This window comes from Coloeus monedula (genome assembly GCF_965178545.1).
Source record: "Coloeus monedula genome assembly, chromosome: 4".
Taxonomy (NCBI): domain Eukaryota; kingdom Metazoa; phylum Chordata; class Aves; order Passeriformes; family Corvidae; genus Coloeus; species Coloeus monedula.
In genome coordinates, this window is record NC_138784.1 from 16224836 (window position 1) to 16252751 (window position 27916).

A 27916-nucleotide genomic window follows, 5' to 3' on the forward strand; every position below is an offset into this window, starting at 1 on the left:
CTCTTTCTGAAGGGATTTTGATCTAATCTTGCTGGCTTCTCCCACAGCAAGGACTGCTCCCATGTTTCCTGTTGCCAGGGGATATTTGGCAGCCAAGTGAAGGAGAGGAAGTGAAATGATGTTTGCAGCAGGCACAGGTGTGTCTGTGCTGGTCGTGTATGGAGTGTCCTTGGAATCATGGAATCCTTCAGGTTGGAGGAGCCCTGGAGATCACGGTGCCCAACCGTTCCCCGGCACTGCCGAGGCCACCACTGTCCCTTGTCCCCAAGTGCCACATCCACACGGCTTTAAATCCCTCAGGGATGGGGCCTCCACCACTGCCCTGGGCAGCTGTGCCAGGGCTGGACAGCCTTTCCACTGAGAGACTTCCCAATATCCAGCCTAAACCTCCCCTGGGATCATGTGAGGCCGTTTCCTCTTAACCATTTCAAGTGGTTCCAGTCATTCAGTTCTCTTTTCATCACCATGTCTTGCATTTTTTTCTGTCTGTTTTTACCCCTGCTGGTGATGTGAGTTTTTCTTCCAGTCTTTTGGCAAAGTTAATCCCTTTCTCTTCCCTGCTTTTGCAGAAATGGCCTCTGGCAGCAATGTCCTGGACAAGGTGGCCTCTGCCGGGGCTTTAACAGCGACCCCCAGGCCCAGCTGCTGTTCAGGCTGATTCAGGGAGAGGACCCCGGCCCGTGTTTCCCTCCTGAGCCCTCGGTCCGCAGGGAAATGAACGTCTCGGGCAGTTCGTACAGCTCTGTTCGATGCTGTATGGATTAGGATGATTTTCTGGGAGCAGGCTGTCCATCCTGACCCTTCCTGTCAGGCTATACCTGCGGCAAGGCCGAGGTGAGACCAGGATCTGTAAAATCTCTGACTCTCCGTGTCTGGCTGAGGCTGAAGCCATGTTTGCTGTCAGTGCCGATGGAGTGGGAGATGCTGAAGAATGAAAACTCCTTTTCTTCCCCTGAATCCCAAGACTGTAAGAGGCTCCTTTCTTGGTGGCACCTTAGGGAAACTCCCCAAGGCAGCGGGCGGAGGAGGCGGTGGTGTGTCACTGTGGGAACCATCAGGACACACCAAGCACAGCTGGAGCTGTTGGGAGGAGATTCCCTCTGGGCTGCAGGCACAGGCGAGGTCAGTGTGGTTAATTAAAGCAAATGATTGAGAAGGGGTTTGAGCAGCCCTTGGTTGGAGCTGGCAGCTCTTCTTTATTGTCTCTTCTTTCTTTGAATTCTTTCTTAGGCAGTTATTGCAATCAAGATATGCAATGAGGAGAACAGCATTGCTGCCCTGCTGGATTGGGAAATCCAAGTCCAGTTCCTTGGAGAGATTGAGGGGAGGGGGAGCTGAGCCTCAGGCTGGGTTTTGGCAGCAGGAATTCAGTGAGGAGGGGAGATCCCCCAAAACTGGTTAAAGCCAATTCTGCTGGGTTTAGGTGCCCCCACCCCAAAAAATTATCCTGGTTAAAGGGGACTTGAGGAAGCAGTGGGCTGTGCTGGGGGGACTGTGCTGGTTGGCGATGCTGGGCAATGCCAGGTCCACTACAGGTGGGCTGTGCTGGGACCCCCGAATTCCAGCCAGGAATGCTGGGCACTGCCAGACCTCTGGGACACTGCCTGATCCAGAGAATTTTCCCATTATTTTCTGTCATGCTCAGCACCTGGCATTTCATTAGAGTCCCACAGGCTGAAAATACCATGGGAGCAGCTGGAATAACAGCCAATCACACAGAAGCTGGTCCAGGATTGGAAATGAGCTGTTCCACAGATTTATTTTTCCCAATGCGTTTTTAATTCAAAGCAGAACACTGCCCGCCCCATATCCTCATTTTTGGGGTTCCTCCATGAGAATTATCTGCCTGTGCGGGATAAAAAATTCCCCCGGCACGGCAGGGACCGGCGGGGTTTGGAGGTCCCGGGGCCGCAGCCGGAGCGGCAGCGCCGGGCTCGGCCCCAGCGCCCGTCCCAGAGCGGCTCGTCCCGCCCGCGGCGAGCCCGGGACCCCGCCCAGCGGACACGGGCAGGACCCGGACCCGAAGGCCCGATCCCAGTGCTGGGAGCATTTCTCGGGGCTTAAATCCCTTCGGCCCCGCCCCGCGCAGCCGCTCTGGGGCCCCGAGCACCTGAGCCGGCCCCGCCCTTCACACCTGAGCCGGCCCCGCCCCGCTCATAAATCCCGGCGGAGTCGCTCCCGCTCCGTTCTGGGTGCTGGATGCTCATCCTGAGATGCGGCGGGACCGTCGCTCGGAGCGCCGGACCGGGGGCTGCTCCCAGCGCTGCGCGGAGCCCAAGGCGGTAAGGTGGGGCCGGGATCCGGGCCCGGGAATTCGGGTTCGGGTCCTGCCGGTGTCGGCTGAGAGTCCCGGGCGGAGCCGCCTCTCCCTCGGTGGGCGGGATGCGGGTCCCGGAGCCGGAGGACCGGGGCGGGTTTTGGGCTGGGATCGGTACCGGCATCGCCGCGAGCGGGAGGAGCCGCTCCGGGACGGGCGCTGGGCTGGGGTCCTCCTGGAGCTCCGGGCGGGGTCCCCGCGCCATCTCGCTGTGGCCGCGGGGAGCCGGGGCTGTGGCGGTGCCGGGCCCGGGAGGAGGGCGGCGGTTCCCCGGAGCAGGCGCTGGGTCGCGGCTGGAAGCGGGCGGGACGCGGGGACCGCCCGTGCGGGCCCCGGGACCCCCTCAGGCGCCGCCGCTCCCTCAGGCGCCCCCTGGCGGACACGGAGCGGCGGCGCGAGCGCAGCGCGCCCGGTGCGCGCTCCCGGCCCCGCAGCCCCCGGTGCGCGCTCCCGGCCCCGCAGCCCCCGGTGCGCGGATGCAGAACCGCCCCCGCCCCGAGGGCCACCGCACCCCCCGTGGCAGAGCAGCGCCCGCCTCCCCCGTGCCCGCTCCCGCCCGCCGTGCCCCCGCGGAACGAGCGCGGCGGGATCGCGGCGGGCGGGAGAAGCCGCTCCGAGGCGGGAGCTGGGGCCGAGTCCGGCGCTGCCGCTCCTGCTCGGACTCCGACCGGCGTGGGACTGCGGCCCTGACGGGGCTCGGTCCTGCTCCGGCTGCTCATCCGACACCTGCCGGGTGAGACCTGATGCTCTCCCTCCCTTTTTCGGTGGCTCGCACTCCAACGGAAAAAACCTCTGGGTTTAAAAAGCCAGTGAAAACTATTTACTCTTTATTTACAGAGCACAGGAGATTTTGAGTTAGAAAGACCCCCAAGGATCATCAAGTCAAACGATGGTAAGTAATTGGCCCATCTGGGGATTGAACTCAGAATCTTGGCATTTTCAGCACCCTGCTCCAAGCACCTGAGCCAATCTTCGGGATCGTGAGGAAGGTCCTGCCTGGGATGGGAATGACTGCTGCCAGCAAGAGAATTCCTAGGCCAATGCAGCTCCTTCTTTTCTGCTCATGCTGCTTCACCCACCAGCCCCTGGAATGGCTCTAGAGCAGAACTGGCTGGCACCTGACATGACAGCACAAAACTCTTACAAATAATGACGATTTCCTGCCCTTTCCAGGATTTACCCAACAGCTGTAATGGTACTCATGCAATGTCCTTTTCCAGGGAGAAAAGCGCAGGACGAGTCCTGAGGGTTCACTTGGTCCGTTGCAAAAGTTGTTCTGGAGTGTCAGGGCTGGTCCCGCTTGCAGAGGGGCGTTTTCTGCAGGTGAGTGTTCACAGCCCAAAATCAGGGCTGGTGCTGAGGCTGGGGCTGCTTTTCTGGCCCAGAGCTGTGCAGAGCCCTCGGTGACTCCCGCTCGCTGCCAGGAATGCTCCTTGGTGTTTTCTCCGTGTGTCCCAGCTGGCCGGGAAAGCGGGGTGGGAGGTCCGGAGCCACAGAAAGGGAACTGGCACCTCTTGTCCTTTGTATTTCCAGGGGAGCAGCTGTGCCTGCAGTGTCCTGCCTGTGGCACGCAGAGTACAAAACACACATCCCAGGCACGGGCACTGGGATGCCCGGGCAGTGCTCAGATGGACATGGATAAAGGGCTGCCCACGGCTCCTTGGCCAGGGGCTGCTCTGAACAGGAACCCAGAGATGCTTCACTGTGGACAGACCTCACTGACACCCAAAAATCCCCCAAGGAACAGCTTGGGCATTACCTGGGAATGTTTGCAGAGTGGGGTGGCACTGTGTGTTTGCAGAGGGGCTCAGACAGCAATTCCCAATGCCGATCTCCTGGAACTCCCACACACCTACCAGGTATGTCCCATGCACCCCAAATCCCTTCCCTTCCAGCCTGAGGACATCATCCATCACCAGCATTAAAGCCAAGGGAATCTTCCCTCATAGAAATTAAATCCCAAGCAATAGCCCTTGGAGATGCCTTAAAATAAATGTTCAAGAGTTGGATGAAGTTTTGTTTGGATTAAGTTTGGAGTTTTTCAGGGGCTGGCTGGAACTACAGAACTGATGGAAAGCTTTCACAGGTGGGTCACGCTGGAGGTGCCCTGAAGGCAGGGACATGCATTCCTTTCCTCAGGGAAAAGAACTTCCAGAGGCCACTCCTGAGGCTCTCAAACAAAATCAGCTTCTGCAGGGAGATGTCCTCACCTGGGCACAGGGGCTGCCTCAGCATGGTCCGGGAGTGCATCAGGCCATTGCCTTCTGCTTTAAAATGACAACAGTGACAACAGCAATAATAATTTAAAAAACCCAGCAAACCGAAGCCCACCCAAAAAAAGAAAAAGGAAAATAACTGGTTACCTTGGGCAGCCTAATAATCCACCACATGATCAGAGGTTATGTGAAAAGGCCTGCTGCAAACACAACTGAGTATTTTATGGGAGCGTCCACTATATTTTAGTGTGCAGTGCCACCCTATGACAAAGACAGCCACGATCTCATCAGGTGAGAGGCAAAGCCAGGCCTTTTTCTCATTCCACGCAGCAGAGAGGCACAAGCAGCACTTGGATCCAGTCTCTTCCATGCACAGCACCACACCAGGGCTACAGAGCCAGGCAGAAGCAGGCTTGGGGACGCTCAACTGTCTGCACAAGTCAAACTGCAGAATTCTGGCACAGTCAGAGCTCAATTCATCCAAATGACTGTCTGCTCTCCCAAACACTGAGTTTTCATTTAAGATGACATAAATGAAGACTAAAAAACAATAGCTAGGGCAACCACAGACAAGTACTGCTCTAACTCTGCAGCCTCTGAGGGCAGAAGCAATCCTAATGTCAGAGCTTCTGGAAAGTAGACCAAACAAAATAAGGTACTTCATCCTCATTTTGTGGTGATCTTAACCAGGATAGATGAAGGGCTGAAGAGCCTTCTTTCTCTTCAAACTTGTGTACTCCCAGGTGAATGCTGGTTGCATTCTGACAATGACATATTTAGAAATACGGAAGAAGAACAAGGGATTGTGGACAGAAAGGATGCTTTTTCTCCCCTCTTTAAAAATACACAAAAATGACTGGTTTTGCAAACAAACATTTTTCCACTCAAGACGTCCCCATCAACTTCATTAAACAGAGGTACATCACATTGAGACACCTGTTAAACAAAATAGTACAGAAATACCATTGCTTCCTGCTGGTGGTGAGAAAAATGGTGCAAACCAAAGTATTCTGTCCTTTACTTCCTCCATTAGAAACTCGCAAACAAATTCCTCTTCTTCCTTTTTTTTGAAGTTATTTTTAATACCCTCTCCCTTACATTTTAAAATTCCCAGTAACTTCTTTGGGGGCAACTACACTCTCATTATACCAATCAGTATTGCAGGACAGTAACATTACACCATCTTTTTTCATGGTTTGTGTTGAATACAGTACAGAGAGATCAAATTATGGCCAGCCACATGCCTTTGGTAAAATTAAAAATCTGGTGAGATCACATTTTCTTCAAACTCAGAAAGCCACATGTTGAACCCATGTCATGTTTTGAAGTTCAATTCTATACAAACTTCTTCTTCAAAGCAAAGTTAAACAGCTGTCACCCCACACAAATGGCAATTTCTGAGCTGCTCCAGAAAAGAGATGAAAGGTTTGAACTTCAGAGAAGCTCTTCACATGCCTTGATCTCCATTAGATTTGTGTTTCAGACAGGGGGTAGAAAGTCTAGTAAATATTCACAAACCTACAAGTCAAAACAGTGAGAACAGTGATAAATATTCTCAGTTTTTAAAAAACTTCTTGTCGTAACACATGGGGCTCATTTAAGCAACTGACGGTCTTCTCCTTTGAGGCGTTTTTTCCGGGGCTGTACAAAGTCATCATCTGAGTCATCAGTAAGTTCTGGATTCTCTTTTTCACTCTGGCTGCTTGGCTGTACAGGGAACTTTCTCTCAGGATAAAGGTTCCTTAGAAGATCTTCAAAGTAGGCTTCGAGTTTCATGCCGGCATCAGCCACTTCTGAGTCAGGCTGTTGGGTGAATTAACATCATCAGTGCATCATGAAATAGCTTTGTACTCAGGTCACACTAGGACTTTTAGGTACAAATGACAAAAAACCATCAATCAGCAGCAAGAATGGCTACAGAACACAGGGTCCCAAAGAGCACAAGTCTGCAGAACAGAGAGTGAGGGCAGATCTTTCAACACCCCCCAATGATTTTTTTCTCTGACAGGTGACCACAGAAGCCACTCAAAAAAGCCACACTGCCTGGGTTCTGAAACCTATGTAAAGAGATTCTAAGAACTCTTAAATCCTGACTGGGGTGGGGGCAGGGGAACAGAAGTTGTGTTATGCTGTGAAACACATAGATATGTCCTCAGGGTGTTAGAAACTTCTCTAGCTTACAGATCTTTTTAGTAACAGTGAAAATATTACTCAGTAGACAATGACTGTAATGTGGAAGACTGGGCAGTCCTAAAGTCATCCATACCCACCAGAGCTTTTAGTTTCCTGAAGTGGAGATCACTGTGGTGGGAATAACTCCTGGCTATCAAGGGTGACTGGATGAGAACCCCATGGAGGCCACTTGGAGAAGCCTTTATTCCACTGTAATTCTCTCTCATTTTGTGGTCCACTCAACCTGCATCCCTATTTCACCATGTGTTCCCTTATGTGCAGTAGGGGATAATAATCACTCAACATGCAACTTGAAATCATAAGGGTGAGTACAGAGCTCCCAGAATGAAAATCCCACTGAATTTAAGATCTGAGGCAAGGAGGACGAAACCAATTTTTAAATCATAATGCCCACCATTAACCTGCATGATAAAAAACTGTCCTTTTCTTTACTTGCTGTCCTGCCATTCAGCTATGTTTGTTACCATCCTCCTCCCCTCCATGGAAAGATCTCCACTGCAGAGTCATCTCAGACCGCAGCAGTGTTAAATCTGATCCATGTTTTCACTGCAGTCTCATAATCAAAGTAAGTTTAATACAATAAATTCTTGTGTTGAAAGTTCTACCCCCATTACAGTTTTCCTCAAAGGAACTAAACCAACAAAACCTGATAAAGTATCTACTTTTCTAACCTCATTAAATTCAGCACAGTTTTGGAAAATCAGTCTGAAATCAGCCACAAAATCTTCTGGCTTTGTGTAGAATGAATTGGTCACTTCAAGTCTTTTCTTGATGGTTGATAAGTCCATAGGCTTTTTGATTATTTTGTAGTAATCAGGGACCTAAGTGGAGAAAAAAAAATTCCAAATGCAATCATATTCATAATTTATTGTTTTATAAACCTTTAGATTTGAGGGCGTGGGCAAGGTTTAGTTTCATCTTCAAAGTACAACTCAAAGATACAAGAATTGCACTTTTAACATACATGCAGACAGCTTCTGGAATAACACTGATGTATGACAATTTGTTGGCTAAAATACACTCTTTCTAATGCCTATTTTAAAATCAAAGAGAAACACATAAAACCTCCACCTCCACTGACTACATATAATAGAGCCAATGACTTGGTTTGGACATTATTTTCAGGTGTAGTCAAATAAGCTATCTATTAAGTTTCATTCTCAAGACCACCTTATGAAATAAGTCCTTGAAATGGTGGCAAATTTCAGTGATATCAATGGTTTTGATACTCAAACTGTGGCTGTAGGATTAACTTTTTTTTTTTTCTTTAGAAAGAATAAGAAACTAGTAAATAAGCTATGAAATCCAGTGGTAATATATTGATACTTTTTCCTAGCTAGATTCACATTTTAATGTTTTAATACCTGAATTTAGTAACACATAACCATGATATGATTAATCAATGAATCTCTTGTGCCATTTCTTATTAAACTCTGTGATATGTTCTTCAGAATTCTTATTCAAATGGAATAAAGGCTGCATAGGAACATACTACTTTTTGATTAACTCTTTCCCCACTGTCTTTTCCTTCCCTACTGACTTGTTTGAAGAACATCTTTTCATCTGATCATGGTGGTAGTTCTGTGTATCCTTGGACTTCTAATGCACCCAGGTACTGTTTTCACATTTTAAACCAACAAATTTCAAGCTAACAGTAAGAAATTCGATTTCATGTTAGTACTATGGAGAACCCTGATTCTCAAAATCAGGTAATGTTGAAAACCCCCAAATATATGCCAATTCACCTTCTCAGTGATACAACTCAGGATATGAAGTTAGCAGTGTTAGAACTTACTTTCTGTAACTATTTCTGAAGTATTAAGTAAAATCAGCTATTGGGGAATTTTACTTGTAAATCCCCTGCCAACCCAGGGCTTCAACTTTTAACTTCCCCCCTTCACAGAGTTTTAATAAAACTAAACATGTTTAATGTATTCAATATCTGTGGAATTTGACTTCTGATAATGGAGTTTGGAATGCCATTGCCATTGCCATTGCCATGGCAAATATGGTGCTAACATAAAATGGGAAGAAGTGAGGTACATACTGTGGGAGGAACTGGATCTTGAAAGGCAGGACTCATCTCATGGCAGTAGAGGTACAGCAGCAGTCTTTCACACTTCTGTGTCAAGACAAATAGAGACCCAAGTAATTCAGGAATCCTACGCAGTTTATTCTAAAATCACAAACTACAGAAAATATGGAACAGATGCTTAGTATTCCCCCTTTTTCTTTGTGTATACAAATATATTAAACTGGATCTTGAGCCTTGAGAGATTCTAGAAATACTTTTGTGTGATTTTATGCTTGCTGATTCCTTATCAGAATCTTTACAGGACTTTTAACTTACATTTAATGCAAAATATCAATAGAGCACATGTAAATAATGGTGTGACAGAGTCTGTCCTCCACACACACACACACACACTGCTCTTGATGGGCAATGTGATTTATCCTAACATAAGAACACCAGGTGGGAATTGCAGGAGGAGCTGTCTGGATGCTTGCATAATTAATGCATTCCAGAGATGGGGGAATGGTGATGATTGTGATTGATCTTGGTACACGTGGGCCTGCAAAAGGGTACAAAATGCTCCTGGAGACTGGGCCAACTGGGCAAACTGATCTTCAGAGCTTGCAGGGCAGCTTCCAGGTGGATCCCACCCCAGCAGGGACACCTGCAGGGTACATCCAGCCCGAAGATGGGAACACTCCGTTTTGGACAGGGGAGTAACAGGGCTAAGATCCAGCCACATGTGGAGATAAAATCCTCAAGTAGCTCTGTGGGTGCTTTGCTGCTTTGCAATTGTGCTTTCTGCAAACCTGCACATTTCCAGCTGTACCTGCTTATGTTACAGCCCTTTAGACCTGCTGGTATTATACACTGCATTGGCAATATTTAGGTACTGTATTAGAAATAAATCTCATCAAAATCACCCACATTATCAGTGTCGTACATCATGAACCTGAGAGTCTTCTCCCTAGCACTCTGCCATAAATGGTTCTACATGTAGACTAAGAGCCCCATAAAATACTGATTTCAGCATATTTACACAAGTTGCCAACTGAAACCAGGTAAAACACTGATGAAAGTTTCTAATACTCAAAGCTCAAAACTGCTTCAGTTTAAAAGTTTTAAATAGCAATTTTATCCTTACCCTACGGTCTATGGGTGCCAAACCCATGGTGTCTTCCAATTTTCTTTTTTCAGAGCCATGAGCAGGTTTATCACAGTCATACTCAACTTCTGGCTTGGACAAATCCCGACAGAATGTACAAATCCACTCTCCACTAAAGAAGACAAAAAGACTTTGTGTGAGGGAGCACACCTTTGACAGAAGGCTTTCCACATATTTCTGGGTAACTCCCTCATCTGTGGGGTGGGTTTTCTCTGCATCTCTGTTGTTTTGTTGGTGATTTTTAAAACATTACAAAAGGCTGAGACAGCTGGCCAAAATGCTTTACTACAGCTTTGTTTCCTTTTAGTGGCACTGGTGTCATTAATGGTGTCCTAACAGAAAGATAGACAGATGGTTTCTACCTTTGTCAGTACTGAAATTTTTCACTTGAGCTCACAGGATTTAAGGAAAGCACTTTTAAGAGCCCTGTACAACCATAACTACAGAGACTGAAGGAATCATATGGGCTGAACAGAAGGAAAAGTGTTAGTATTATATGGTGAGAACTATATATTCTCTACAAGCCTGATCTACAGCACACTACTAATCTACAGAGATTACCACAGACAAGAGTTTTTGTAAAACTGAAAATACTTCACTCCCTAAAACTTTCAGATGTTCATGATTTTACCAGTTCTATATATAAGACAACCCTGGAGATTTAAAGGTCAGCATAAGACTGGGACATAATTAGTTCTGCAAGCTATGTCCACTGATTGTCAAACACAATTTATGAACCCCACAGTTTTGAAAAAACTATGAAGAGTCTATGTTTTTAACAAAGTTCTCCACAAAAGAAGAAACTCGTATGCTTGCAGATAACCACCAGAGGGCTGAATAGTCAGTCACACAGAAGACAGAATCCAGCAATAACCAGTTATGAGATCCAATTGCATGTATTTGCTCAGAGGTACATTATAATAACAGTGTCTTCATAAATGGGAAATGGTTTCTGCAGCACCCTTTATTTCATTTCAGTAATAAGGCAGAAGACTTCAAAAATTTAAAAATAAAATCTTACTGTTTCCTATTCAGAGTGATCCAAAGATTTTCACCATCTGCCAGTTTTAGCATACAGAGGTGAATAATGGGCATTTTGCTTCAAGAAGAAGTTTTACTTTCTACTGTCTTAACTTCACAGAGTGATTTATGACAATGTCACCTCTGTGCCTGGATGAGCCTTACAGAAATGATGTGGCAGACATACAAAAATTGATACAGGCCATGACCTAAAGATCTTATGATACAAGAAAACAAGAAACAAATTAAAGATAAAGGAATGATGCATTACAATATCCAAGGATCAGGAAGAATGTGGTAGGCTGGAGTGAAGGAAAAAAGATGCAGAGGCCTTATGAATCTATATGGGAATATTGTTTTAAACTGAAAGAGGGTAGACTCAGACTAGATAAAAGGAAAAAGTTTTTTACTGTGAGGGTTGTGAAACACTGGCACAGGTTGCCTGGAGAGGTGGTGGAGGCCCCATCCCTGGAAATTCAAGGCCAGGTTGGATGGGGCTCCAAGCAACCTGATCCAGTTGAAGACGTCCCTGAGCATTGCAGGGTGGTTCAGATTAGAGGGCCTTTAAAGGTCCCTTCCAACCCAAACCATCCTGTGAGTGTATGAACCTATGACATTGCTCTATCCATCTGAACAGGAACAAAAAGCAATCATGAAAGCAGCAGACTGACACCACTGACATAATAATAATGAAATTATTTTGTATGTTTGAACAAACTAATGCTAAGAGACTAAATGTTTGGCAGACTTAGAGCTGGGGGGAAAAAAAAAAAGCAAGCAACCCCACAAAGATGAGAACAAAACCCTGATACATCTGAAGTCAGGAGGAAACTTCAGCTAACTGTGCTCTGGAGCCCAGGAACACAGTGCACTTGTAGTTGTATGCACTTTTATGGATCTGAACACCTGCCACCAAGCTGGTTTGGCTCCCTTGCCCTCAGACATCATTACCTCAGATCATCCACTAAATGATCCAGTAAAAATGAGACATTTTAAAGACTTGTTCTTGAATATTTAGTTTTAATAGAAACCAAGTCTTGTAATACATAGTTATCTACCTGCTTCAAGATTACTTTTTGTTTCCTTGCCAGAAAGAATATTTATTAATTTAAGTGCTTACTGTAACCTTACTGAGTTTTCCTTATGGCACAAAGCTGTAACATAGCATTATTTTAATAAGAAAAACCCTGGAATTTGAAGTTTCAAAAACTAAGAGAAACATTTTTATGTGCCATTTCAAATGACATTTAAAAGAAAGATATAGTTCCAGAAGTATGCCTGTTCAGAGTAGCACAGAGATGATCAATGGGCTAATCTAAGTTGCTATCCAAATGTTTTGCACCAATAAACTATGCTGATATTTAATCAGAAAACCTAATATTTATAAAAGCATTAACCAATGAGCATGTCATGACCAATGTTTTTATCCTTTAATACAAACAAGCTTATTGCATAATGTTTCCAAGCTGAGGCATTGCAAAATGCCATTTATTTTAATCAAAGACACTAATTCCAGAAGCAAAGGCTGGTAATGCTTATAACAATAACCTATTTAAGACTCTATTTTGAAAGTCAAGAAACTGAGCAATGGTTTTGTAACAGCCAATCAAGAAAGCTTAATGCTTGTTTCAACACTGACTGAGATGCTATAAAAGATGTCAGTCACTACACATCCCATGCTTGGAGTGTAGCCATGTTTAGCGCTGAAGTAATATATTTAATACTATATATTACTTCAGATTTTTCTTGTAGACATTAATTTTTCTTCTTTTTTTTTTTTAATAATTATTATTAAGAAGTATAAATATTTTCAGTCACCCTTAAAACATTTTATTACAGATTGGTAATTCTGTGTCCCAGTTTTAATAATAGATGCCCTAGATGTGATCTTGCTTAATTGTCAAATAAGTGAAGTTTTACAAAAGATTTTGTAGAAAAAAATACAGTCAAGCTGAAGTTTCATGAAAATTCAGATTTTCTCCAAATAATAAAACTTTTGGATACAAGACTTTAAAGAAGACACTGCTCTTTCTCTGAGACTGAAACTTCTTATCCTGGGTTTCATAATACAAGTCTAATGTCTTTTGCTGCAATTTTAGATGGAATTGAAGGGGTCATAATTACCTTGGAAAGTTCATCAGTGTAGGGACATGACAAGAAAGATGGAATACTTTGGGACACTTCTCACAGCAAAGGAGCTTCCCTCCATTCTGACACACAGCACACCAATCTTCATTGGGATCATCCTCTTTTCTGCCCTCCCCAGCATGGGAGGATCCCATCCATCCTGTTTTCCCAGTGAATGTGTTCTCCTGCAGTACCCCTGGCTGGTCATCTGTGCTGTCTGGTGCATCTGTTCTTAGCACAGCTTCATCAGAAGTGGAATTGTGATTGGTATCCAGCAGCAATGAAGTGAGTATGGACTGCAGGAAGAAACAAAGGAAGCCAGGTTACAATATTTATGTGAATTTACATGACCTTAACAACGTGCAAACTGACCTGAGTAAGAGATTTACATGCAAGCAGCCATACAACTTGCAACGTGCATGCAGAAATTACTACCACACTATAACACAGGCAAATGAACACAAGAAATTAGCTACAAAAGGCTATTTACTGCTCCACTAATAAAAAACTAATCTCTGATGGCCCAAAAGTCTAGCAAACTTGTTTATGGATATTCCTGCACAATGACTGGAAACACTTCCAGCAGCAGCCGAAAATTTCATCTCTGCAAGTTATTTCTGGACTTCCCAAGTTTTCAATGGATCAAACCAGTCTGATCACACCAGTTAATTTAACTGGCAGTAGGGCTAATTTGATTTTGAATCTCACCTCTTCCTTTTAGCTTTTTAGTTTTCCCCTGAAACAGTCCCCAACACAAGATGAGTAAGTTATTTTACTCCCCATAAATACAAACTACCCTCCAAAGAGAAAGGAGATCTTTCTAGCTGTAAATATTACATTCCGAGGCTGGGATTCCTCCTCCGTCTCTTGCTTCACAACAACAATTGGGAAATCAAAGTTCTCGTTTGGTGCACTTGACTCCTGTTTAATTCGGATCGGCTCCAACATAACAACTGGGACTTTGTGTGTAGAGTCAGCTCCTGGTGGCCTGCTGGAGGAGCCAGAACTGTAAATGACAGCAAGAGGCAGGGAAAAAGGGAAATTACGAGTCAGAACTGGACACCTCCTGTACACTGATGCTTTCCAAGACCTCAGGATGGTAATCTACTTTGCTTCTTTGAGTCCAGAGCACCGCATATGCCCTTTATGGAATACAACATCCAAGCTTATTTCCTTTGATGTATACTGAAAAAGCATTACCAAAAGGGAGAATTTTAATGGTGCAGCTCCAAAACTAGAGAATTACTCATGGTCTGACCCATTAGTGCAAGATTTGCAAATAATCTCCGTTTCTTTCAGATCACACACAAAAAAGCACCTCCACTGAACACTATAAACCACACAATCAAGTAAGGCAGATAAAACATGTATTTACATTATCTTGGAAAACTTTCTTAGAGCCTTGCAGCTCTACCAAAACTCAGACCCTACTTTTAGAACCAGATCTTTTTTTTTTTCATGTATTTAGTCCTAATAGGATGAGAATGAACAATCAAAAATACCTGCTTACTTTTTAAAATAAAACTGAATAATTCAAATCTAACAAAACTAATTCAAGCAGCAGCATATTGAATCACATTTTTAAAATGCAAGTAGACTCTTCAAACAACCATTTAAACTGTTCATTTAAACTGTTCATAAGAGTCCTTCACACAATTTACCATGTAAATGGAATAGAGCAAAAGGTATTCTAGATTAAAAAGCACCTGCATTTCCAACTCAAGTAGGATGAATGTCATCTGATTTTTCTCCGCATGAAAAATTAATCTCATGTCAGATGTATGCTCTAATTTATTGCAACACATTAATGGATCTGCACTCTTCAAACAGCACTGTGTAAATATATTTGTTCATTAATATTCCATCAGTAAGGGATAAAAACATTTGTGTAGACTCTCAGTAGATATCTAGTGCTCACTTAACTGTACTGCAGCAGAAAATTCTTAATAACCCTCTTAGTAACATCAGTTCCTTAAATCTGAAGTAATTTATAGTTCCACAAGAACTTTCAATATGCAGTTTTTTCCTTTAGCTGATTTTTCTGAACTTCAAACCTAATTTGTAAATGGTGTTCTTTAAATAACGCAAACCTAGCCATCATTTACAGAGTTAATACATTTTTACATGTTTTATTAATACATTACAAATTAAATTACTGCTTTTAGAATGCAAAGAGTGCTGTAACAAGCATCAGGTCTGACCTGTTAACAGAAAAGATGAGACAAATTGACATCTATGTGCAATAAAGAGAGAAGAGACTGAGGCATGTTCTGTGGAGGTGGAAGTTATATTTTCTTCTCTCACATTCTCTCCTTACCTCTCTCTGCTCCCAACACTGGAGGCACTAGGTGAACGAATTGGAGGGTGTACGTTTGTCACACTGATTCCTCCTAGGACAGAAAGATCAGATTAGAACAGAACACAGGTCTGTGCCAAGTTTGAGATACAAGGCTCGGAGAAGTACACACGTTTTGGGAAAAATTTCTCCTGCAGTGAGAAATATCTCATTTAATACATTTTCATGAGAGGATGAGAAGCATGAGATAACAGAGGGAAAGAGAGGACTAAGAAAGGGCTCATTATATGTAAGCAGGCTGATGGGTCAGTACCTTTGCCTGGCTGACCCCTCCACCTGATCACTGCAGGTTGTTTTGTCTTATTAAATTCAAGCAGATCTCTCAGGAGAACTGCCACGAAACTTTGAGCTGGCAAGCAGGAAGAAATCTGAGGGACAGATAAGAGAGAGACCAAAGGTCTGGGGACCAGAGAGCCGAAAGCCTTGTGAAGGACCTTGCTGAGCATCAGCCCTGAGAAGCCTGGGAGGGCTGTCTGTGCTGCCTGTGAATGCATGGCTGTCTCTGCTATCCCGCCTCAATGTGGGACCACCACGCAAGCGCATCAATGTCGAAGCTGCATGAGTGCTCCTTGGGAATTCCCACTCACACAGCCTTCCCACAGCTCACATCAGATAATGGGAGCAAGGAACTGATGCTGAGGGCCACCAGCATGGTGACAGGAATCCCCTGGGTCCTCTGGGTCCACCGCATTCAGCCACCCATCATAGTAACTTCTCTGGTCATCCTGTGTCAGTGCTGCACTATCTTTCCCAAGGCACCATTTCTAGTCTGCTGTTATATCCTCTCTTACTTTCTCAAATACTTGTTTCTTACCACAGCTGCTACATTTTGATCTGGTGCACACCTGAAAGTGTCACTTTTCTACGGATTTCTACCCAATTTGCTAAAATCTACTGGTTTTTTTCCCTCCCTGTTCTTAAGATCTGGATGCTTAACTTTTGATCACAACACTAAACTATTGTCTCAACTCTACCTCCTACTATGGTTCCTAAAACTTTGCCTTCATTTTCTTATTTCTCATCTTTAATGTAAAACAGAATTCTCATGGCAGTGCTAACATTGCCACGTTAGGTTTTTCAATTGCATCACTTAAATAGAAAATTGCACCACATTCAATTACCTGAGAGGCCTGGTGATGGTACTGAGGAATTTGGTGACTGCACAGTCCTGTTTGAAGGGGGTTTTGGCTGATTCTGCTCTACAGTGTCATCCTTCCTTACAGCAGTATCCAGTGTGATGTTTCCTGAACAATCAATCTAAAAGGTGGAGAAGCAAAGGGAAGCAGTTAGTGTTGGGAGGGGAATAAAATCCTCCAAAACAACAAAACCAAAACAAAACCAAAAAGCCTCTGCCATAATGTTATTTTGAAAGTGAAGACCAAAATGCATTTCACCTAAGTTTAGCCATCCAAAAGTGAGATGGTTACTTCAAAACACATCATCTTGCTTTCCCTAAAAAGAAAACGAAATAGCCAAATCCAGACAGTGCTTCATTTGAAGAGCAGATGATTCTGTAAGTGCCAATTTTTCTCCAGAGGCTACAGAGAAGGCTTAAATCAAACAGGGAGCTTTCACACACTGAAGTGAATGCTGAAGTTTATCTCCACACCTTCTTTGGACATGCTCACATTAAATACTCTAAAAAAGATAATACGCTGTACACAAACTACCCCTTAATCCACTGGTGTTTAACAGGACTGGAAGAAACTCAAAGGACACTCAATCCCATCTGTCCTACATACCTTCTGGACAGGAGCCATGCATATTGGCTCAAAATGGAAACAGCAAACCAACACTTGTTCTTTCCACCATGGCTCAGGCCAGAAAACTGAGCTTTATTCTAAGGGCTCCCAATGTAGCGTTCTAACTTTCTGTAAAAACTACACATTCCAGTTTGATAAGGAGGAATGACTTTCTGAAGTGTTTGGTTTCTTCCAATATATAAGATAATGTTTGACAAGAAAACACCTCACCTTGGTATCAGTTTTCTCAGTGGACACCTCATAAATCCCCTGGTATCAGACACACTGACCACTGTAATTTCTACTCATGAGCCAGATGTATACAAAGTGGATGCAGCAGCTTTGGCAAGGTCAGCATATTTACAGTGATTTGGGCCATGTATCTTAATAGCATAAACTCAATCATACACAAGTAGAAGAGTTCATAATACTGTGTGCAAAAATAAATATGCTAGAATGTCTCACAGACTCAGTAGTTTTATGACCATGTTGTGTGGTTCCCTCTTTAAGTCTTGACAGATACTGGGATTGTGTAGTCTATGTACTCCATTTTAATAAAGAGAACACACAGTACATTGCTAAAAACAAAGCACAGATGGGAGATACAAGAATTAACAGCAAGCTGTGACCAGAAAACCATGACACTTCAGATTTCTACAAACCTGAGACCACAAAAAACAGGTTAGGCAGTAATGTGAAAAAATAAAGTCACCTGACTAAAACTCAACATGGACCTCTGGCAAACATGTACCATTCAGAAGAAACTATAAAAGTGAAGCTTAGAAGTTTAAGAAAAGATGATTTTACTATGCTCTATCATCAGCTCACAGGCATGTTAGAGCAGATATAAAGAAAAGAAGCACCAAAAGGAAAAGATATAAGGAATATATCCAGTATGCTGACCATTAATACCTACCCAAGATAGCTCTTTTAATAAGTTAAAAATATATTTTAAAAATGTTAAAAATCTACCAGAAATGCCATCAGCAAAACACTGCTATCTGTGGACACTGGTAAATGAAAGGTAAGCTAACACATTTTTGTTAGGACCATAATGAGGGCTGGTGAAAAATACGCAGCATCCAAATAAACAAGTCCAATTACAATTACAACCTGTAATGTTATTTTTCTTAGTTGCCCTAACAGCTGTCTCCCAGAACAGTTCTGAGTATTTCCAGCAATGTGCAGGCAACTCTGCATTGTTTATTTCCTAGAACTGTCTCATTTTGACAAACAGAATTTCAGTCCAAAAGGTTTCTATTTCTCACAAATATTAAGACTTCAAAATATTGCTTCTGTGTTACACTTACATCAGGAAGAGATGGTAGATTATAGGAGCCCCCCACTGGGGAACTCAAATCTATCACAGGGGGACCGTAATTCTTTCCATCACACCCAGCAGCACTGGTGACTGTGGGGCTGGATGGAGTCGATGTTGTGCTGCTTGCAGTTGAAGGGGTGGTTGAAGTTTGTCCACTACTGATCTGCCACTAAAAAGAAGAGACAATAATCCACAATTCAGCATTATTTTCTTTGCAACAGGTCGCATCTACTGAATATACTGATAAAACCAGCAGCTCAGTTCAGGAAGCTGAATTCAAACATAAAATCCTGATTTACTGTGAAGTTATCTCATTTCAAAAACCAACCTCACAAGACAACAGAAGATGACAAGTAGCTGAAAACTATGAATAGAAGAAATGAATGCAAATACTTAAATTCAAAGCTATACCTCAGTGTTAAGTATCTATTAATATTTCATGCTGCATTGACAGTGTTGTGGAAGAAATGTAACAGTTTTTGTGAAATAAAAGTGCTACAGGTAACAGGCTGAATGCACAACTGCTCCAGTGCTTTACTAAGTAAATGGCTACAGTGTCACCTGGATGCCATCATGTCTTTGATGTTGTGCTTCCCTTAACAACAAAGTCATTAATAATTTGAAATGCTGACTGGATCTCCATCCACATATATATTGAACACCATGATATGAAGTGCACAGTCAAGTCAGACCAAATTTCTTTCTCATTTAGATGTATGCAGTTTTCAATGACTTCAATGGAATTTCATGGCAACTGCAGGCAAAATCTGACTCTGCTCAATTCCTTTTTAGTCAGTCATTCTATTTACTGGCCTCTAGTTTCAGAAAGACATTACTGAATAATGAGGTATCTTGAAAGAAAGGCTTGCAGACAGGCCAGTCTTCTTTTCAGAGGCATGGAATACAAGTGACTTACTTTTTATTCTTACAAGTTCTCTTAGATATTGTACAGCTTTCTTCAATTTGTGGAAGATAAGAAAAATCTTATAGAATAAGAGCCTTCTAGGCCTCTGATCACTTCTGTTCACTCGCAAAAAGAACTTTGGAAGATGTGCAGCTGGCATAAAGAAAAAATAAGTTGTGTAACCTCCTCATAAGCAGAGTGCTGACTGGTTAAGGAGACACGAGGACAGCAACACAGGTGTTGACATGCAGCCACCAATGTGTGTTTGTTTTGGTTAAGAAAAATGCTAACAGGTATAATTTTAGCTAGTGTATTTTTAGCACAGTATAAAGCCTGCATGGTGTATTTTTAGCATAGTATAAAAGCTTAGGCACACTCCTACAGTATATAAGGCCTTGTGTGATGGCAATAAACTCAATTCTCTTCGGAACAAGAACCAAGAGGGTCCTGTCTTTATTTCTCATTGCTACACAATTTTGTTGGAATTAGTTCTCTGATATCATAAGCACTGCAAACATAAATGCTATTACACCACTTTTCAGGTCACAGATTTGTTTGATCCTTTCCTGCTTACCTCTAGTGACATGACTTTCTCTTTCCTTCCATGCAGCTAACAATTCATGTGTTAATAACAGGCTTTTTAATAAAGATGATCCTTCCTAAACATTTAGAACACATATGATGTGTTTGTTTCTGCCCCAGCTCAGCTGCTGATTAGCTGGGCACTGATCAGTCTCACTCAGCAGAGGTCCCACAATTGTGGACTCTGCTTTCTCCCCTCACCTGTAAAAGTTCAGATTTGCCATACTCTGGGGAATCGTGGCAGCTCTAACTTTCTAGTCAAGGTTCCTGGTGAAGCCACTATAATCTGTTTTGTCTACTCATGGACTGCAGTGTGCAGACCATGGCCATGCTAAGTTCTGCATTAGTGGTCAGAAACCACAGTAACAGCAAGTAAGACAATGAAACACCTACACGACACACACGGAGGCTCAGGTCCATAATGCTTCAGCTGCTTAGAACTGTCAAAATGAATGTCAAAATGAAAGCAGCTTGACAGTTACCTCATTAAGAAAACTATGGGTATCTTGTCATAGAGAAATAATGCAGCCTCTGTTTTAATTGAAAAGCACTCTAGAAGTATAATATAAAATATAACACAAAGCACATTTGATGTTTTATTTCTAAATGGAGAGTGAAAATGGAAAGAACTCTACCTGTTTTATAGCTTGCTGTGCCAAGAATGCCATTTGCAATGGGTTGGGCTTTACTGCTGGCCTTGGCAGGTTCTGATTTTGGGGAAATCTCATCTGTTGTGTAGGAAGAGCTGAACCATTGGGCTTGGGGCTATGATTCTGGAAATGAATCAAGCGCGGAGGTGCCTGCATAAAAACCATAAAAACAGTTCTGCAAGTTAGCTGATATCTATTCAATATTCCACACATTTTTTACTAAATGGCCCTCTTAAACTTCTGAAACTCCTCACAAATTACATGCAAACAAATAGTATCACACCATTTATCAGAATGATCAAAAGCATAGACTTTCAATGTTAAAACCTAGTAGACAGTTTTGAATTATTTTAATAGATGAAGAGACATCACAAGAGCCAGTGAGAGTGTTTCCATCTTGGAAAGATATATGGGAGAATCATTGGGTATTATGCAAAAGAGATGTAGAAAAAAATTAATGACATTCACTTTTTCATCACTTGACAAAAATTCAAAAATGTTGCTCAGCACTATATATGGCTAGATACAACAAGATGTTATTTTTTTAATGAATAAATATACGCTGAGTGTTACCATGCATTTTGCAAGGCAAGTTTAAAATGCCCATTCAATTCTCAGTAAAGAAAATGTTCTCTATCTACATAGCCACATGCTGAAGATGAAGCTATCTGAAATTATATATCTAGACTTAAGTTCTTTCCTTTTTATCCTATCTTACTTTACTTTCTCCTTCAGTGCCATGAAAAAAAAGAGACTCTTCTTTGTAAACAGTCCTAACTTACCTGATGAGAAGCAGGAGGTTGCTGCATGGCTCCTGGCATTCTTGGGTTTGGCAGAACTGCTGGTCCTGCTCTGCGTTGAGCTTGCTGTCTCTGAGCCATGACCTGCTGCTGCATGTGCTGGAGTCGGAGCTGCGCTAAGCTGATCTGTGTCGGGAACTTGGAGAGCTGGTTGGAAGGTAAGCTGCCTGGTGGCTGTAAGTTTGGTTCCATCACAGGGCTCTTGGGCATATGTGGTGGAGTTTCCTTATCTTCAATTACCAAAGAACCTATTTTAGCCAAAATAAATAAAATCCATACCAAAGTATGGTAGTTAGCAGAAATGCCATCACATGTCAGCAATATGCAGTCTGACTAGAACCCAAACCATTAATGAAGTAACTAGTTTCTTTACTCAGACTTTATTTTTTCTTCACTGGTTCTTAAATCTAGCTTATCTAAAGAAAGTGAACACATTGGATCATAAACAAAATGGCCTAAAGGTTGTGATTTCTGAAACTTGTTGGGGAAGATGAAACAGGAAAGCCTTATAAATATAATTGCTTGACAAAAGATTTTGGGAATATGAAAACTATAAGCGACATCGAAATGAAAGCCACCTTTGAGATACCAAGTCTTAGTTACTGAACAACTGGAAAACAATGGTATGGCCAACTGAATGTAATCCCCTCTTGATTGAACAATACCCTCTGCTTGCAGGCAGGTCCAAGGGTCAGAGCAGACCCTACTAGCTCAGCAGAAGGGGTCCAAAGAGTAGTTTTTAGAAGTTAAGATGTAACACTCTATGGTAATATAAGAACTCTTATAGGCTGTATGTAAATGCTATAGGATTTGTATCTTGTATTAGATTGGCTAGTGACAATTAGAATATTCAGTACAGAAGATGATTTATTGTATTGTAACCAGGACTTCAGACACTCTTACTATAGACTCTTACTATTCTCTCTTACTATTCTCTCTCTTTACTTACCCACTTACTCTCTTGCTCTCTTGGGCCTGCTCAGAGCTGCCAGCTGCAGCTCTAAGCAGTGCCCCTGTACCCACGCCCTTTGCAATAAACCGCATGTTCCAAGATCTGACTACAGAGATCTCTCGTCTCCATCCGTCACCATCCCGACCGTCCGAACCCGCACCGAGCACCCCCCAGACAGAGTTCCTACAGAAACTATATAGATAAACATGATATGGTTTTATCTATCACCTAAACTCTTACAAGAACCTCAGTGCTGGTCTATACAGGTGCCATCTCTATTATAGCACTTCTCAGAATGTAAGGGACCATATTTCGGAAGTTCATTAAATGAACACACACCAAAGAAAGAGCCCACCAAAATCAATAAAAAGTGAGTCCTGACAAATATCTCAGCTGAGCAGCAGTTCAGAGTTATCACCACACAACCTGACAGCTGGTTTCTGGAAACAAGTTTCACTTTCAATTCCTGTTTAAGAAAATTATTTATAAAGAAGAAACTCGGAGAATTTCCTTGCTACCATCCAATGTCCTCATGTCTGGGAAAATGAGCTTGTTTGCCTTGAAGAACTGCTGTAACACTTTCTTTCTCTGACACTGTAGAGAATCATACACTTGCCCCTCTGTACACTGAGAGAGCACTTTCTGATGAAAGGCAGAAAAGGTCCCACACGTATCTCACAAAGCCTTCTGCACATGACAGAAAAACAACACTGCCCACCAAGCTAACAGTGGAGAGAGAAAGGAAGCACAACAACAGTCAAAATCCTAAAAGAGCTCTAAAACCTTTAAGTTCTCCTGCTAAGCTGTTGAGTTCCTAGGGCACTTATCATCGTGGCTGAAAGCTGTCCCATGGGAAAGGACCTGTGAGTGCTGGTTGACAGCAGGAACCCATTCTCAGGATAGGATTATAAACTGTGTTCCTTGCTTCAGAAGCCTGAAGTTATATGTATTGACCAGAAAATTGAAAGCTGCTATTTTCACTATCACATACACAGTTCAAACAAGGTAAGTTTGTTAATATTTTCTCATAGTATTCATACATAATACTTTTCCCCATGTTATGCACTTTAAATGTTTTTCACAGTTAGGGAAATACATTTAACAGAGTAAATCAAGAAATGAACAGTGCAGAGGCTATCATCGCAAAAAGAAAGCTGCTTTCAAAACAGGATCAAGACACCAAAGGGCTAATAAAAATTTATCATACCTAGATTGAAAATATTCTGAGCCCAGAAGCTAGGATCACAGTGGAACTGGATGGTATTGTTAGTCACTGGTGAAGGATCACACCTTGCTCGGAGAAGATACCGTAGTCGATATGTGATCTAGAACAGGAAAGAAACCAAGGGGTTTTTTTATCTGGGGCCAGAGCCATGTATCTGAACAGCATAAAAATCCCAAAACCACACACACCCCCCAAACAAAGCAACCAACCAAAAAAACCACCAAGCCCCCTGAACAAGCCCCTAGAGAACTGAGGTTAAAGACAGAGGAACTTGTCCAAGCTACAAATAAAGAGGTATTTTTAACATCTTCCCCTTATTCCTAAAGTACTTTTAAAAGAAGTTAGCTACAGCCTAAACAAAAATAACAATTCTTCCCAGTAGAAATACGTATCTTTCCAAAAACTAGGCCATTATATTCAATGATTTTAACTGCTTGCAAGTGAAGTTCAGATTTACATAACCATTGATGTTTTTTACCCTACAAATCTATTTTATCCCATTCATTTTTCTATCAAAGAAAAGTATGCCATACGTTTGGCAACAAGTATGGTCACAGGGAATTTTCTTTTGTACTAAATTTAAGTTTTCTTCAGACAGCCAAAGAACAGATTTTTATAAACTGTCTTTGAAAACTCAGATTCACAGATATTTTCAGATTCTTCCAATACCTTGGTTCCAAAGAACTGGACTGTGATTACACAAGAGGATATTCTACCAAATGCTCACAATTTATCTACTTCCTAGAATGAAAATGTTGTCTTGCAGTTGTTTCCCTAGAAATGTCAGGAACTGATATACAGAAATATAACAGGCACTAATTTTAGAATCAAACACAGCAGATCCTGAAAAAAAACCCTCTTGTTTTTCTTAAGTGATAGATTATTTCCTGGAAAAGATAAATATTTGGCAAAATCATCTTAACTGTTCAAAATAATACAAGTTGGGCTTTTTTTTTTTTTTTTTTTTTTTCCCCCCAGAGGAATTTTATAAGAGCTTCCAGTGAACAAGTTTTTTCTTTCAATTTTAGGCAGGTCAGTTTAAGACCAGATACAAAAAACATTTAATGAGACTCAAGATTTTCAAACGACCATGGAAAATTTTAAGTGCATTATTAATATTTTGGATATAGACTTCCTTAGGATTTCAGTGTATACTAACAGAATCAAGTGCACGACACTACAGAAATTCTAGTCTTTTGTCCTGTTACCAGTACTGGTCACACACAGTTCCTGTCACAGTTTGTTCCATTATTTTCCTACTACTGTGCACACACACAGGCATTGTAGATTAACTCATGACTAGTTACCTAATGTTAGTTGTAATGAAAAGTACAGCCCCCAAGCTGTAATGATACCTTTAAATCTGACGGGCATTCCTTCCTCTCTCCTGGATATGCTGGAGCAGAAGTCTCACATGCTCCTCTACATATCACTGCTTGGAAATAGATTTTTCCAAATGCCCACAGATAGGTTAGCTACTCAACTCCCAAGCAGCACCAGCTTTCTAAAGCTCAATCTGTTCTTTTGAAAAGTACTTCTCATTTGCTGAGGGTTATGGGCTAGATGGTCCTTTTCTTCAGCTGCCTAGTGTTTACATGATTAAAAAGCCTGAAACTCAACTTGTTTTCTTACACAGCAGAGTCTTTGTGGCAACACCAAGCAATTATAAACAACATAACTCAGTCTGATGTCCTTTTTCTCAATTCAATTAAAAAAATATGACTGGCTGAGGCAGAATAAGGCAGACCCAATGAATTTAGCAACCTGAAGTTGATAAAAACAAGCAATATTCTGGGATAGCCTGCAGTATCAATAATGGGTATCAAAAAAAGGAAAAAAAACACCAGCAAAACCCAACAGCAAACCCAAACCCAAACAAACAAACCCCAACAAATATCCAAGTAGGTTCTCAACTAATCAATGAGAAAATAAAGAAGAAAACTTTGTGAACCAGTTTATAGGAATTTGGGGGGGAAAAAGCATTTAGCATCTTTCCTCAGCATTGTTACAGATTTCTGCTATCAGGCAAGTACAGTCTAGTAACCTTTGGAAAAATCAAGGTAAGCTTTTGGTTTGCTTTTTTTTCTTTCAAATTTTCTAGGATTTCTGTTCATCATGAACAGTCAGTTTAGTGAGACAATGTGCACTCAGACCTTAAGGGCCATTATAGCAATGAAATATTTAGCTTTGTAACTTGTTTGTGTGGACAAACAAAAGCCCTAATTTAATTTTTATCCGTTTTGGAAGACTTTTAGTGGGAGATGAATCTGACAGAACAAAGACACACAATAATATTTACATTAAAATGCTAGATACCAGATACTATGATACACAAATACTGTTTTTCAAATACTGTTTTTACTCAGATGCTGTAGCAAGTACTGAAAAGAAGCACACTGATGATGTAGCACACACAGCATTTTTTCCCAGTGTTTCACAGGTTCACGGTTTTCAATCCAGAGAAAAGGGGTGTTCTACTTCTGCAGATCTACAGAAGTTCTGTGGTATTGTAACAGGAAAGAACCATGACCAGAGAGCCAAATTAATAGAAACATTCTGTATTTATGTTAAAGAGAAAACCATGAAAAACTATATATAAATATTCCAATGAGTAGAAAATCATGAAAAATTCTAATACCCTAGAACACCTGACAAGCATGTGCATGCATATCTGACTTAACTCTGGTCTCTAAGTGAATGGAGAGAGCTGTCTTCCTAACCTTACCAAGCGTTTGCTGTACAAGAGTGCTGTGCTGCTCCCACTGGAAACTGCCCATTTGGAAAAATTCATGACATGTTCCAGCTGTTTAGAGAGACCTGCCACTTCCTGTTGCTGCTGCAGAAGTTTCATCCGATGCTCTTTTGCCAGAGTCTGCAAGCAGAAAAGCAGTTCCAGTCAAAAGGTTCAATGGACAGATAAAAGGCATTAGCTTTCATATTGGTAACTCACAATGATCAAGTGGTTTCACTTAGCTCCTCTAAAAGGACTCCTGCCCCCTGATGCAGCTATCAAAAGAAAAGTCAGTACACATTTACTCAAGATATCAGGACTTGCTGTGCTAATGACACATTTTATATATATTTATATATGTGTGTGTGTGCCTCTCGACACACACACACTTTTTAAAACACAGCTGGAGATTCTATTTCTCCAGGTGTCCATTCTAGACAATTCTCTCCTATGATTTGCTACTGGATTGTTGAATTTATGAAAAATTCTCATAGAACACTTTTCATGCATGATGCATAGAATTATAAATTGCAAAAGCATCAAGAAAGAAATTGGGCTCAGAGACATCCCTGATCAACAAACCAGAGAACACAGATAACTACAAACAAAAGAGCAACCACCCCTCAAAAGCCAAACTTGCCTCTACCAGAAACCCCACTGGCTCAAGTAGCTGGTATAGGACATCTCTCCACTTTGGAATCATGATAAGACATGCACAGGGCACTAAAGCTAGAAATTTACTTTAATGTGAATGCATAGAAAAAAAAATATTAAGACTGACATTTTTCTTTCTTATGATAGAAATTAAATTACCTCCAACTGATGCAGCAGTGCTTTTCCCTTTTTATTTATTTCTACCATCAGTGTAAATATGGCAACTTTAATATCCTGTTCCACCTGCTTTTGATTCTGATTCACTTCAAGAATTCTGTAAGTAGACAGTATAGAAAATAATGTTCTTTAGCTCACAAACCCACCCTCTAAACAGTATTTAAAAAAAAAAATCTGTTGCTTAGAGTACAATACTTCTTGGTCATATGCATCAATTAATACATGTATCATCAGATACTTATAGTCAGGAAAATTACAGGCAGAAATACAGAGCAAGTAAGAGTGACCTATGATAAAATTAATTAACTAATGCCATAACTCGGTAAAATTGCTGACATCTGTCACTGATAAAAGTTAAATGCTCGTGGTAATTGAAATTGTCAATTTTCAGTTGTCTGGCACTTCTCTGGAATGGTTCCTGGCAATCAAAACTGCTTAAGTCTAATTTCCATCTATGGTAGAATGGCACTAATTTAGCCATGTCAACAACACTGCTCAAACTCATAACAGCAAAGCTTAATGTTACACTGGGGAAACCTCTACTGCTAAGATGAAGGAAGAGTTCAAGTCATACTCGGCATCCCCGACTGCGCTGAATCTCCCTGGGTACTGCTGCCCCTGAACTCTCCTGAAGGAGCAACCACAAAGGCTCGCTGCAGACTGCATTTTACAGATTTATTTTTCTCCCAGGTTTGTAGTACCCAGTGAAGAAAGCCCCAGGCATAAAAGTATTACATAAATCTTCAAACACATGTCACAAACATTATGAA

General features: G+C 42.0%; 1 protein-coding gene across 2 annotated transcripts in view; it reads right to left on the reverse strand.

Moving 5' to 3' along the window:
• Positions 1-5235: 5235 nt before the first annotated feature.
• The window catches only part of TRIM24 (tripartite motif containing 24), a gene marked incomplete at its 5' end in the record, with an annotated part of 56692 nt that continues 34011 nt past the window's right edge, over positions 5236-27916 (reverse strand). The window contains 15 exons of one of the 2 annotated variants that reach the window (XM_082279940.1): positions 5236-6051; positions 6144-6336; positions 7398-7547; positions 8774-8848; positions 9885-10017; positions 13050-13348; positions 13890-14058; positions 15370-15442; positions 16530-16665; positions 18461-18640; positions 20593-20757; positions 21390-21655; positions 23567-23684; positions 26310-26456; positions 27129-27243. In XM_082279940.1, coding sequence (XP_082136066.1) covers positions 6044-6051; positions 6144-6336; positions 7398-7547; positions 8774-8848; positions 9885-10017; positions 13050-13348; positions 13890-14058; positions 15370-15442; positions 16530-16665; positions 18461-18640; positions 20593-20757; positions 21390-21655; positions 23567-23684; positions 26310-26456; positions 27129-27243 — 2227 coding nt within the window. In that variant the 3' untranslated portion in view covers positions 5236-6043. Of the gene's footprint in view, positions 6337-7397; positions 7548-8773; positions 8849-9884; positions 10018-13049; positions 13349-13889; positions 14059-15369; positions 15443-16529; positions 16666-18460; positions 18641-20592; positions 20758-21389; positions 21656-23566; positions 23685-26309; positions 26457-27128; positions 27244-27916 lie in introns of both variants that reach the window. The other variant, XM_082279939.1, reaches the window with a different exon arrangement.